The sequence below is a fragment of the Acanthochromis polyacanthus genome, chromosome 11, assembly GCF_021347895.1.
Source record: "Acanthochromis polyacanthus isolate Apoly-LR-REF ecotype Palm Island chromosome 11, KAUST_Apoly_ChrSc, whole genome shotgun sequence".
Classification (NCBI taxonomy): Eukaryota; Metazoa; Chordata; class Actinopteri; family Pomacentridae; genus Acanthochromis; species Acanthochromis polyacanthus.
This window is the reverse complement of record NC_067123.1, coordinates 15,519,581-15,533,801: the sequence shown is the minus strand read 5'-3', so window position 1 is coordinate 15,533,801 and position 14,221 is coordinate 15,519,581. Positions and strand designations below refer to the sequence as shown.

Below are 14,221 nucleotides of genomic sequence, written 5' to 3'. Positions count from 1 at the left end.
GCCGTTTCCCAGCATCGAATGCTTGACTGGTGTATCACTTGTGGAGTCACATGATAGGCGATTTGCCTTCACTGAAAACTAGTCCTGTACTTGGACTAACGTGGCGGCTCAGTCACAAACTGTTTTTTTATGAAAACAGTTCAACGAAAAGTATTTCTGAAAACATTTGAGGCAAGAAATATGCCGTGCAGTTGCTGAATATGTCCTCATTTTTTGTTCAACAACAACTAGTTTAGAGGTTTTATGAAATTTCGCGAGATGTTGGACCTCCGCTCGATGTTGGACCTCCGCTCGATGTCCCTCATTTGCATAAAGTAGCCGAGACCTCAACTTTATGGAAGTGAGGTGCAGGGAGCTAGCAGGCAGCTTGCAGGTAACGTGATGCCCCCTCACTTGAAATGCAATGAGACACTACCAGAATGAAATGCGATATGTTTCACTTAGACAATAAATGAAAAGTTTCAAACTGATGGCTCTGTGGACATCAACCATTAGAGATTTAAGTAATGCTGGGGGAAACTGCCAAGGCTTTCCCTTGTTAGCATCTCTCTTTGTCATGGAGCGGATCAGAGACTTAAGTGTGAGACATTGGTGACACGACAGACCAGCGTACGGAAAAAAAAATTAGTTTACTTACAATAAATGTTTATACAGAGTGTACAGGAAGTAATCAATCTACAGCGAGTGACGTGAGCGGAGAAATAGAGGTTAGTGCTCCTACAGGGGATGACTTCAGGACTGATGGCTAAATTAGATGAGCAAGACAGTTACACATACAAACCTAGACACACTTAATTTTACAAAAGCTGATCATACATATTTTAGTGAGGCAGAAAACTAACTAGGACTCTATAACACCAAGCTAGGAAACCGAGCTGGGCTAGAATGAAACTACACAAATTACTAAATGCCAACTCGTCAAATTAACTACTCTGACACTTACACAATCACAAAGCAAACTATGACCCAGAGAGACAGAGAGAGAACAGAATTAATTTAGCTGACCGTCTGACCAGGGAGAGAGGTTGAGGGAATGCGGGCTGAAAAGGCGTGTGGTGTGGTTGAATCGCATCTAGGGCAAGTGCAGGTGGTGACGATCCAGAATGAGTCCGAAGAAAACCAGGTTGGCTGTGGCTGTCGAGATGAAGATGCAGACAGAATCCAATCAGAGTTGCTCGAGAACTTATGCATAAGAGAGAATAGTAAATGCTGTGTTTGAGCCAAGATCATGGACAATTAGATCACTTTCTTCATGTATGTGTCGGTGTTCTTGAATGCACATTTTCTTGCCTTCTTAATGGGGTTGCGACCATCAGTTGTATTATGTAGAAGTCAGGTTGGTACACATCTGACAGCCCTACTTGACAGTTGTTAGAATCCATATTATGGCAAGAACCAATCAGCTAAATGAAGAGAAACAACAGTCCATCATTACTTTTAGAACTGAATGTCACGCAGTCCAGAAAAATTGCAAAAACTTTGAATGTATCCCCAAGTGCAGTCGCAAAAACCATCAAGAGCTACAATGAATCTGGTTCGCATGATGGCAGCCCCAGGAAAGGAAGACCAAGAGTCACCTCTGCTGCTGAGGATAAGTTCGTCCATGTCACCAGCCTCAGAAATGGCAAATTAGCAGCACCTCAGATTAGAGCCCAGACAAATGCCACACAGATTTCTAGTACCAGACACATCTTTACATCAACCATTCAGAGCAGACTGTGTGAATCAGGCCTTTATAGCTGCTAAGACATCACTACTAAAGGAAAGCAACAAGCAGAAGAGATTTGTTTGGGCCAAGAAACACAAGGAATGGACATTAGACCAGTGGAAATCTGTGCTTTGATCTGATGAGTCCAAATTAGAGATATTTGGTTCCACCCTCTCTGTCTTTGTGCAATGCAGCAAAGGTGAACAGATGATCTCTACATGCATGGTTCCCGCCGTGAAGCATGGAGGAGGAGGTGTGATGGTGTGAGGGTGCTTTGGTGGTGACACTGTTGGGGATTTATTCAAAATTGAAGACACAGTGAACCAGCTTGGCTACCACAGCATCCTGCAGCGACATGCCATCCCACCTGGTTTGTGCCAACTGGGACAATCATTTGTTTTTCAACAAGACAATGACCCGAAACACACCTACAGGCTGTGTAAGGGCTATTTGACCAAGAACGAGAGTGATGGAGTGCTGTGTCAGATGACCTGTCCTCCACAGTCATCTGACCTAAACCCAGTCCAGATGGATTGGAGCGAGATGGACTGCAGAGTGAAGGCAAAAACGGGCCAACAAGTGTTCAGCATCTCTGGGAACTCCTTCAAGACTGTTGGAAAACCACTTCAGGTGACTACCTCATGAAGCTCATCAAGAGAATGTCAAGAGTGTGCAAAGCAGTAATCAAAGCAAAGGTTGGCTATTTTGAAGAACCTAAAATACTAAAATATACAACATGACTTATTTCACACAATTTTTTTTACCACATATTCCATATATGTTCATTCAGAGTTTTGATGCCTTGAGTGAGAATCTACAATGTAAATAGTCATGAACATAAAGAAAAACCATTCAATGAGAAAGTGTGTCCAGACTTTTGACTGGTAGTGTAATTCACAACGACTGAATGACTGAGTTTCTTATGCCACCCCTGGCTTACCTTCCACTCTCTCTCTCTCTCTCTCTCTAAAGTTTGCAAGCTTATTTTCACATTCAGCACGTCCACTGCTTCAGATCCCAACCTGTTGCCCTGGAGAGTCACGAGTGTGAACACTGCCTAAGCCTTTCAAGCCTGCTGGAGCAGGGCTTCCAACTTTACACATCACCTTTATTTCTTTCTGGTAAAAAAATGTGCTGCTTCCACTCAGTAGGAGTCAAAGTTGTGACCAGCAACAGACAGAGTGCTCTTTTGAGGTGTTTATTGATCGGCCTTATCCTGTTTGTATGAACAGAACTGGCGGTACCCACAACTCAGTCCGCCTTGGCTTTGGGGGTTAGAAACTGTGCAGTAATGCAAATTTGTGTGGGAACATGACATTATTAAAATACTTCAATGTGAGTTTCAGAATGTAGTGTACAAGTCAGCCATGGGTGTACAGTGAGATGTGAATCCATGTGAACACATTATTTCTTGGTTAATGTGCAGAGTTTTAGTGAATTCACATTGAGGTTGTTCCTCCTCCATTGCTTCATGTCTAGTTATGTCCTTGGGCTGCTTTTTCTGTCCAACCTCAGACATCCCATGTGATTTTGGCAGTATGAGAATTGGCAATTTGGATTTTTGCTCAGAATCCAGAGATTTATCTTCAATCAGGAAGACCAAAGCTGTTTCAACAGGGCTCCTGATAAAAGCTGAGGGATAAGGAAGGAAAGGTGTTGCCTGACTCTGAATGTTTAAAAGTCTTGTTGCAGACTCTATACACAACATTGTGTGTGTGTGTGTGTGTGTGTGTGTGTGTGTGTGTGTGTGTGTGTGTGTGTGTGTGTGTGTATGTATGTGTGTGACGTAAGAGCAAGTACTTGCTTGCAGCAGTAGAGAAGAGAAGAGAAGAAGAATGTTGAAGCCTAAGCAGAGCGATATGTATGTCACATCCGCAGTCATAAAGAACAGACAAGTACAAGCAAATGTATAACTGTATCCTGGAAAAGCTGTATGTGTGTACAGCGTTTCAATAAAGTGCCAGATTCTCCACCGCAGAACTGGTCTGGACTTTGAAGACTGTTACCAACAGTGAGCCATGCTAAGCTAAGTTAGCTAGCATCTGGTCAGGGAGATCCGGGGTTCCGGTCAGGGAAGTCTGGAGGTCCAGTCAGGAAGGCCCGGTCAGGGAGGTCCGGTCAGGAAGGTCCGGAGGTCCGGTCAAGAAGATCCACAGGTCCGGTCAGGGAGGTCCGGAGGTCCGGTCAGGAAGATCCGGAGGTCCGGTCAGAGAAAGCCGGAGGGGAAACACGAAGCAGGAGGGAGCCACGGCGGGAAACCAGAGAGGGACACGGTGCAGGAGGGGTCCAAGGTGGGAGGGAGTCCGGACAGCGAGGTTTTCTAGCGAGGAAAAGAGCAGAGAAACAATGTTAGTTTTTTGCCTCTCCTCCGCAGAGAAAGACAGCGTGGCTAGAGACAAACTGACGGGGTAGTCAGGTTTGACAATCTGGCAGCGAGTGGAAGGATGAGCTGGTCTTTATTGCAGAGGTGGTAATCAGTAGTATGAGCCACAGCTGTCCGGACACCAGGGAAGCAGCTTATCAGCTGAGTGGAAGCAGCTGTGTGGCTGCACTCCACTTAGTGCAGCGCTGAGGAGAGAATTGACAGGAGAGAGAGGGAGCGAGGAGCAAGAGAGGGAGAGAGGAGCACGAGAGGGAGAGAAAGGGGGGAGACAGGTGAGGAAAAGGGTTTTTTGGGATGGCAGGTAGGATGGCGGGAGGAGAGGGCCCTGACAGAAAAGGGCAACTAGGTGGTGCTAGATCTTAGTGTGAGCTCCCCATCATGTGTACTTACCATATAGGATAATATATATGTGTGTGTGTGTGTGTGTGTGTGTACATATATTCTGCTACTAGACTTTTACTAAAGTACATCAATGGAATTCAGCTTGGCTGCTCCATCTGGCTTCGTCACAGCAACACAAAACACTGGTAGCTATTGTGGACAACTGATACACTTCTTTTCTGACTCATATGTGGAAGCTGTATGATTTTCAACTTCAACTTTTGCTCATGAAAAACATCCATCCATTCATCCATTCTCTATACACCGCTTTATCCTCACTAGGGTCGTGGGGGGTGCTCTAGCCTATTCCAGCTGACTCGGGCGAAGGCAGGGGACACCCAGGATCATGAAAAACAATTATTTACATTTTTCTACCTTAGTAACTCTGCTGCTGAAGCTTCTGAAATGTTTCACTAAAGTTAGGTTGAAAATCAACATCTACAGTAGCCATAGCAGATGGTGCAAGAGTGGACAAAATGAATAAAATAAAAAAAAATCCTCTATCACCATGCCACTGATTTAGTAGCTCATGTAATTTAAGAATAGTTTTGATAAGTAACGTTTCAGTTTCAGTTCAGTCAACCCTACCTACCATACATGGCATAACATTATGACCACTGACATGTGGTCCAAACCAACAATGAGCTACTGCTGCTCAGATTGCTGAAGAAGTCAATGCTGGTTGTGATAGAAAGGTGTCAAAATATACAGTCCATAACAGTTTGTTGCGTATGGGCCTGCATAGCTGCAAACCAGTCAGAGTGCCCATGCTGACCCCTGTGCACCGCCGAAAGTACCGACAGTGGGCATGTAAGCATCAGAACTGGACCATGGAGCAGTAGAAGAAGGTGGCCTGGTCTGATGAATCAGTTTTTCTTTTACATTATGTGAATGGCCTGGTGTGTGTGCATCATTTACCTAGGGAACACCTTTCATCAGGATGCACCATGGGAAAAAGGCCAGCCAGTGGAGGCAGTGTGATGCTTTGGGCAGTGTTCTGCTGGGAAACCCTGGGTCTTGCCATCCATGTGGCTGCTACTTTTGACATGTACCACCTATATAAGCATTGTTGCAGACCATGTACACCTTTTCATGGAAATGGTATTCCTGATAACTATGGCCTCTTTCAGCAGGATAATGCACTGTGCCACACAGCAAAAATGGTTCAGGAATTGTTTGAGGAGCACAAGAACGAGTTTGAAGTGTTGACTTGGCCTCCAAATTTCCCAGATCTCATTCCAATTGAGCATATGTGGGATGTGCTAGACAAAAAAAGTCAGATTCACCACCTTACAACTTACAGGACTTCAAGGATCTGCAGCTAACATCTTGATGCCAAATACCACAACACACCTTCAGGGGTCTGGTGGAGTCCATGTCTAGATGGGCCAGGGCTGTTTTTAGCCGCAAAAAGGGGGCCAACACAATATTAGGCAGGTGGTTATAATCCTTTCTCAAGCTGGCTATGTATTAGACACAAGTGGTTAGTGAGAACTCTACCGTAAGTACTATACTGGTTGTGATTTATCAATGAGTGTCAGATTTCCCATTTTGATACTGACTGCAAAATGTGATGACTTGTATTTCCTTCAGTTTATGTGTTCACCCAGTTTATTTACTTTGTTTTACAGTGTGACGGTGAGCTGCACACAAAAAATAAAAGCAACTAGCTTTTGTGTGCTGGGTAAGGAACTGCCACCATGCAGTTGCTGTGTTCACCAGCGTTCATTTGGTTTACAGTGTAACTGCATTGTTAGATATTTGTTTCTCAACTGGAGATAAATAGTAAAAGTATATTCATAGCTTATCTTGACTCTCACCAAACCATACCAGCATCAAAACCTGTTGAAAGAAGTCACTCAATCAGTCAGTCAATCATTCACACGTATTGCTGATGCCACACAATATCTCCGTCAGTGCTGTGAGCCTACACATGGTACGTAGTTGCTATATGCCCTAAACATTCAACGCAGAAGCAATATTGGCACCCTCAGTGAAATGCAGAGAGAAATTCCTTCCTTATGTAGGTACGAAATTATATTGAATTTTAAGTCAACGGATGACAAAGTTGAGTGAGTGATGTCCAAGTTACATAATAATGTATGAGCAATTTTTGATCTGCTGTATTTTATGTCTGTTTTGAGTTCATTATAATCTAAATAGGTCTATTTAGAGGCTGCATGGTAGCTCGATTGTTAGCATTGTTGCCTTACAGCCAGAAGATCCCCGGTTTGTGTCCCTGGTACATGTGGAGTTTGCATATTCTTTATGTGCCTGTGTGAGTTTTCACCGGATACTCCAGCTTCCTCCCACCGTCCAATGTGGACAATTTTAAATTGTCTGTAGGTGTGAGTGTGCTTGGTTGAGCGTCTCTTGTGTAGCCCTGTGATAGACTGGTGACCTGTTGATGGTGAATGCTGCCTTTGCCCTGAGTCAGCTGGAATAAATTTAAGGGTGCCTGCGACCCTACAGCGGTGTATAGCAAGAGATAATGGATGGATGAATGGATCTTTATAGATGCATGCTGTTACATATTAGTATTAAAGCTATCTACCCTGAACAAAAGTTACATAGCATTCCCTCTCTCACACACTCAAGTTCCCTGTGTCTCCCCAATCTGTTTCAGTCTGGCTGTATCACTAACTCACTCTAATCTGTGACTGCTCCACATCTCTATTGCAATTGCTCCAGGCTTTCACTGTCTTTATCTTCTGTGTAATTCTGGTACATTAATTTAGAATTGCAACATAACACACACAGACATTAAAAGTGTCCAGTAAAGATATCCAGTCATTTCAAGTAATTTATGCATTCTAACCATGCGTTCTAAAAGCCATCATTTTCTGTGGTCACATTGTCAATAGTTAATCCCAAAATCAATTTGGGATTAACTGTGTAATTGAAATGTGAAAATTCTGCAAGCATCCCTTCCTTGACTTCCCTTCTTTTCAGTTCAGACATTTAGTCCGATATCCCACTTGCGTGTTTGCTCTGATGTGCTGTTTAATTGCATTTTCACTTGTGGGAGGAAACTTAAGACATCAGTGCAGCGCTGAATAGATCGTACAGTCAACTGGGAAAGATAGAAAACTTTGTTCTCATTAAAAATGATTCCCCACTGTGTACATGTTGGACTGTGCCCTCTCACATTCATCATGGAAGCAGAGAGCAAGTGCTGTCTAATGTTTTTCAGTCAGTGAAGGGAGATGATGCTGTGATGGCAACCAGAGGAGACAAACTATCATTGGTGGTTAAATGTGGAGAAGCATTTCACACACATGAGAGAGTGTGTGAATGGTTTCCAGGCAACAGAATAAGCCACTCTAGCTTCCATACAGTCAGAAGGGAACTGCCTTGTGCTGGATGTCAGTGGTTGCGAGTATGTAAATATTCTTTTACGAGAAGTGCTAAGTATGCTGACATGTAAATTTGAATGCTTGTCTGAGAAATGAGGTTTGGTTTAGGTTAATGCTGACTTGGTATTATTTGCTCTGCCAACTCGGGGGCTTTAAGACTGCAATGTCTGTCCATCTGCACTAGAATATTTTAGTATTTCAATCTTTAAAACCAATGTCCATTACATTTTCTGTGCTTCTTCATGGTCAGCAGATGATAAACAATGGTGAATTATGTGCTAGAATTTTGTATTTGCATTATCAAGGATTAACTCAATGGCAGTTATAGCAGTTTATACCTATGTGTGTCCAGACACAATATGTGTAGATAGGACTTAAATTTAATTTAACTTTCTGAAGGGGTCAAGGGCTTGATTTTTTTCCCTTTAATTTGCAATCTTATGTATGTCTTTTTCAGGGAAAAAACATTTTCTTTAAATGATTTGTGTCAAATATCTGTTTCAGCTGAAAGATAATGCATCAAATGAAGTTGTGCTAAGCCATTCTTTCTTATGGGGACAGAAAATATTGTAATTTAATACAGAGAGGATTATTTTGAAATGAATCTATGAATTGTTGTATTTATTAATTTAGGGCAACATCTGTAGTAGCTGCAATGAGGAAGCAAGGACAGAAATATCTGTCAGTGTCTTTGCAACATTCCTTACATATACCTTGACAGCCGTCCATCCAGCGTGTTAAAATTTTTGTAAAGATTGCTGCTCCCCCTCAGACAATGGATTTATCTGGAGAGTGAGATGCAGTTAAAAATTCTGACTCACGATCACCTGTAAAGTGGTAGTATTTCTGATAGAACATGACAATGTGTTACTCTGTAAGCACTGCAAACTAGAAATTACTGATTACACCTGTACAACTTCTGTGTGATCACTTGACACAAAAGCATTCCAGATTTCTTTGACTGCTGTGGCAGACTGACTGTCGTGTTCACTGTCCCATACTGAGCATAATCCATGCCTTTAGGATTATCAGCACTGAGAACATGTTTTGTCGGTAGTAAATTGTACAGTCATTACTGCACTGCTGGTGTTATGGTAATGTAACATTGCATAGATTGTCATCTTAGGTTGCCAACTGCAACTACAACAAGCTTTATACTTAATTGCATTTTGTTTGACCGATGTTCAATACTGTTGGCGCAGCCATGCTAAGGGTCGGAATGCCAGTAAATCTTATCGTTGCATTATGGAGAAAAATAATATAATCAATTTGTCTTGGTGCCGGGCCACAACAATTTGCGCCCTCTTTATTTTGCACATGCGCACATATGAACACTTTCTGTAGTTCTGAACAATGTCCTTATACAGTTAACAAATACCGAGGTTTATTCCGTACATTTTTAGCCTTTAGTAGTGTCGATTCTCACTTTGTCACCTACAGCGAAAATAAGCAACAATCTCTGTCAAAATTGTGAAATCTGCTCTCTTCAGTCATGTACTGAAAAAACACAGTTGTATCTACTCAGCACTTCCAATGGCCAAAAAATATGTGTAAAAAAAACAATCCTGTCTGAGATCTCGGTCACCTGTCAAACCTTGATGGAATGTAGCGGAACATGGCGTCTACAAAAAGAGAAAAAAATACAAAAGAACCAAAGGCCATATCATTCTATGTATTTTTACTTGACAAATCAGTGACAGTGTTTTTCCAACTCTTTGGAACTCTCCTGAAGCAGATGCTGTCGTTTCTTTTCCTGTCAGCTTACTCTTTTTAATGTGTTCTCCCCTTTGTGCTTTGTTTTTCAGGTAGAGGATGGCACTGTTCTGTCTTCTCTTCCTCCCAGCCATGTCACCCTTACTCAGCGTGTCGGCGTATAACACATCTGCTGGTAATAACCGTCTCACACACAGGTGTCAATTGTTAACGACGCAGCAGGGTAACCGGATGGCAACAAAGAAAGCAACACAATGCTGAGTTGTAGAGTGGCGACCTATAACTTATTTTGAAAGGAGTGTATATATAATAAACTAGAAGTTTTACCAAACTTGGACCGCCCGGCGACAAAGATGACCCCTGTGACCTTGAAAATGAGGTCACGGTCACCAAATGCAAACTTGACCTGTGTCTTATTATGGTAGACCTGTGTACCAAATATGGTGAGGCTACGTCAATATTTTATGGAGTTATCGCGCGGAAACCAAAGTGTTACAGACAAACACGTAAGCGAGCAAGACCATGCAGGTGAAAACAATACCTTCCGGAAAACGCAGTTTTGCCGGGCGGTAATACAACAGAAAGTGAGGGAGTTAAATGCAAAATGGGTGCAACTGAAATAAAAGAACAAAACATAACCAAAATGGAACTTTGCTTAGAAGGCGATACTTAAAAGGTTAGAAGAAAATTAAGACAACTAATACAAAGCTCTTTAACTGAAGCACAGCACAGTAGCACCCTGGCTGAACTAACAATGAATCCTTAAACAGGATCACTAAACGCGCCAAAGTGTCACTCAGTAGCATTTAAATCTTCCTCATGCATTAGGACGAAGGTGTTTGCTGGGCTGCTCATAACTATTCGCAATGTAAATCAGAACAGGAGGAGAAGCGCAGCCGTTTACACAGTGTCCATTTTCTTTTCTACTGCAAATGTGGTGGTGGCTGTACAATGGGTGTGTATACTCTGTATTTTCGTGATTGTTGGATGTTGTGCGTTGCTGTGATGTTGATTTGTGGGCAGTTTGTAAACAGCAAAATGTCTCTGGATGCTCTGTCATGAGCAATTACAATTTATAAAGAATTTATACTGTCATCAAAAAATTATTCAGAATAAACGCAACCAAATAAAATGTTCAGTAAGTACACTATTTAAAAATCCATTTATTAATTGTTAAATAAATAATACCATTTCAAAATCAATGGGGGACAGGTTTGTTTGGGTCAAAATACAGGGTGAAACAGAAAAATGGGAACTTTTTAACAATCCAATAAAACCAAGAGTGATGGAAGAAAAATATTTTATTCATAGTAATTGAAACCTTAAAACATGCCATTTAAGAAACAATGATGGAATTTTCATTTTTAAAAAATTACTTCCTGTAGATGCTGTCCTCCTGTACGAATGCATTCTTGAAATCTACCTGGGGCTATCTCAAGAGTAAAGTGTACACGACTCGACCAAGAACTCTGGATGAGTTAAAGCAGAGAATTCAGGATGAAACTCACAGTATCCCAGCTGAGATGTTGCTGCAGTCAATGAGGAATCCCAACAGCAGATTTCAAGAATGCATTCGTACAGGAGGACGCCATCTACAGGAAGTAATTTAAAAAATGAAAATTCCATCATTGTTTCTTAAATGGCATGTTTTAAGGTTTCAATTACTATGAATGAAATATTTTTCTTCCATCACTTTTGGTTTTATTGGATTGTTAAAAAGTTCCCGTTTTTTGTGTCACCCAGTACATTCTGGATGAAATGAGAGAACAGAGATTTAAGCCAACTGGAAAGCAGCATTCAGTGAAGACACATTTAGCTCTATCTGATCTAAAGACTGAAATAGTGACTAGTGACTGAAGAGTTAGTAAATCCAATATGACAAGCTGATAAACTAAGATGGTAGAAAATGAAGGTAGATGAACTTCAATAGTCAAAAATGTCTTCAGGTTGTACAGATGATCCTGCAGAAATTAAAGGATGACTACCAGAGATCAGCTGATTGACATGGTAATTGGATGGCATTTGTAACTGTAAAGTAGCTTTGTATGTGTTTAGTTGACAGAAGTCTCAAATGGAACTCTTTTGTGATGATGCATGTGGAATTCCATTTTTTTCTACATATTTCTTCTGCCATATTTTTGGTACAGCTGACCAAAGAAGCCCTTATGAGCGAAATTCTCAAAAGCAGCTGTTGGTCAGTAACGACTTGGAACTCACCCCATATATCACTCTCAGAAGGAACTATGACTTTTGTTGGCATTTTTCCTTAAATTGACACTTATTATTTCTATAAAACCTTAACCACAGCCATCGGAGAAAGGTAGATGAGTAAATAGTGCAATTCTTTCTGATCTAGTATATAGTATACTATTAGTATATAGTAGCAATTTAAGCAACATTGGGCATTTCTAAAATTATCAGCAAAAGCACTTCACAAGCAACTACTTGCAAAGGAAAACAACAATGTCACCTATTCAATGTCTACAATACCAGTCAAAAGTTTGGATATACCTTCTCATTCAATGCTTTTTATTTATTTTAGTTATTTTCTACATTGTCGATTAATACTGAAGACGTCAAAACTATAAAAGAACACATATAGTATTATGTTGTAAACAAAAAAGTGTTAAACCAGAATATATGCTATATTTTGAATTCTTTAAAGTAGCAAAATGTCATTTTGCTTTGAGGACAACTTTGCACACTCTTGGTCTTCTCTCAGTCAGCTTCATGAAGTAGTCTCCTGGAATGGTTTTGAATTAACAGGTGTGCCTTGTCAAGAGTCAATTTGTGGACTAACTTGCTGTCTTAATGTGTTTGACACCATCAATTGTATTATGCGGAGGTAGGGTTAGTACACAATGGATAGCCCTATTTGACAACTCAATATTGTGGCAAGAACCACTGAACTCAGTAAAGAGAAACAACAGTCTTACTTTAAGACATGAAGGTCAGTCCATCCAAAAAGTTTCAAGAACTTTGAAAGTATCTGTAAGTGCAGTCACAAAAACCACGGAACACTATAATGAAATTGACTCTCATGAGATGTCTGTTTAGGTTCTCATTCATCCAGGTCATGGTTATCCAAAGTAGTTTAAATCAATCCACTGGACTTTAAGAAAGTTCCTTGAAGACGTTTCACCTCTCAGCCAAGAGGCTTCTTCGGTTCTGGTGGTGGTTGGTGTTGCCTCAGCTTTTAAACCTCTGTGAGCTTTAAAAGCTGAGGATTGATTTAAACTACTTTGGATGACTCTCATGAGGTGCACCTCAGGAAAGGAAGACGCAGAGTTAAGAGCCTCAGAAACAGCCAATTAGCCCACATAAATTCTTCACAGAGTTCAAGTAGCAGACAGATCTCAACATCAACTGTTCAGAGGAGACTGCATGAATCAGGCCTTAATGGTGGAACTGCTGCAAAAAAGGCCACAGGATGAACAGCAAGAAAAGGAGAATCGTTTGGGCCAAGGAAAGGACATTAGATCGGGGATATCTGTACTTTGGTCTGGGGAGTCCAAAATTTGTGATTTTTCCTTCCACCTGCTGTGTTTTTGTGCGATGCAGAAAAGGTGAACGGATGGTTTCTACATGCATGGTTCCCACTGGGAAGCATGGAAGAGAAGGTGTGATGGTATGCAGATGCTTTGCTGGTGACATTGTTGGGAATTTATCAAAAAATTTCAGGCACACTGCCAAAATGTATTGCGGTAGTCCTTGTGCCATTTCTGACTTTCCCTGAAAATTGCATCCAAATCTGTTTGTCCATTTTTGAGCAATGTTGTGCACAGACAAATGGAAGGAAGGAAGGAAGGAAGGAAGGAAGGATTCACGTACGCCGATTGTCACATAATTCAAATTTGGCAGCGTTCCTTGGTGGATTGAAAAAAGAAATCAAAAGTTTATGCAGTTTATGTGTTTATATTGACAAAACAATATTCTCTTTTTGCCAGTGATTTCAGGATAATATCTAATTGCAGCCTTTCTGATGAAGGCTACCTAATCGAGACTTTCCTTAAATTGAACTAGAACCTGGTGAATGTTTGGTATTTGGTTTTTCCTTGCATTAAATTGTAATGCATGGAGCAGTAGGAGCAGTAGTAAAACAGTTACTATTGTCATTTTTAGAATTGTTCTAGTTGTTCGTTGACATCACATCATCTTTAGTCATAAAAATTTCACTTATTTCAAATAGACAGTAAATAGAAATTTCCTACCATATGCCTACCAGAACCTGGCTACCCGACTGCACCATCAGTCACGTGAATTGAATTATCTGAGTGTCTGAGAGATTTGTCTTAATAAATCATGAATCTATCATGATTCTCAGTTAACATATTCATTGGTTTCATTTGGTTTGTAAGCAGGTGAACAGTACAAATCATGTGACTGTTTTATAACAGTCCCCTTAATTTTGCAAATGATAAGCACATAATGCTTTACGAGTTCAGGTTTAAACCCTGCTATCATTACAATAAAGTAGTTGAAGTAAATGCATAATATTTTTAGGGGTTTACTTCAACTACTTTACTGTAATGATAGCAGAAACAAGAAACCAGAGAAGAGACCACTACATCACTATTATTATCAGTCTAGCTCTGTGTTTCTGTTAGTAGCATTTATCTGTGGTATGTAGTTTTTCACTTAACTCTACTTTGAAGAAATGCAGGAGGATGCTGTTGTAAA

The 14,221-nt window shown here is 40.9% G+C and overlaps 1 protein-coding gene across 2 annotated transcripts in view; it reads left to right on the top strand.

The window, feature by feature from the left end:
- Window positions 1-14,221, top strand: part of gabbr1b (gamma-aminobutyric acid (GABA) B receptor, 1b) — a 148,810-nt gene that overhangs the window by 7,956 nt on the left and 126,633 nt on the right. For both annotated transcript variants that reach the window (XM_051955127.1, XM_051955126.1), the window contains exon 2: window positions 9,634-9,716. Coding sequence is in view for 1 of the 2 variants with exons in the window: in XM_051955126.1 (XP_051811086.1) it covers window positions 9,641-9,716 (76 nt within the window). In the remaining variant the exon portion in view is untranslated. The remainder of the gene's footprint in view (window positions 1-9,633; window positions 9,717-14,221) is intronic.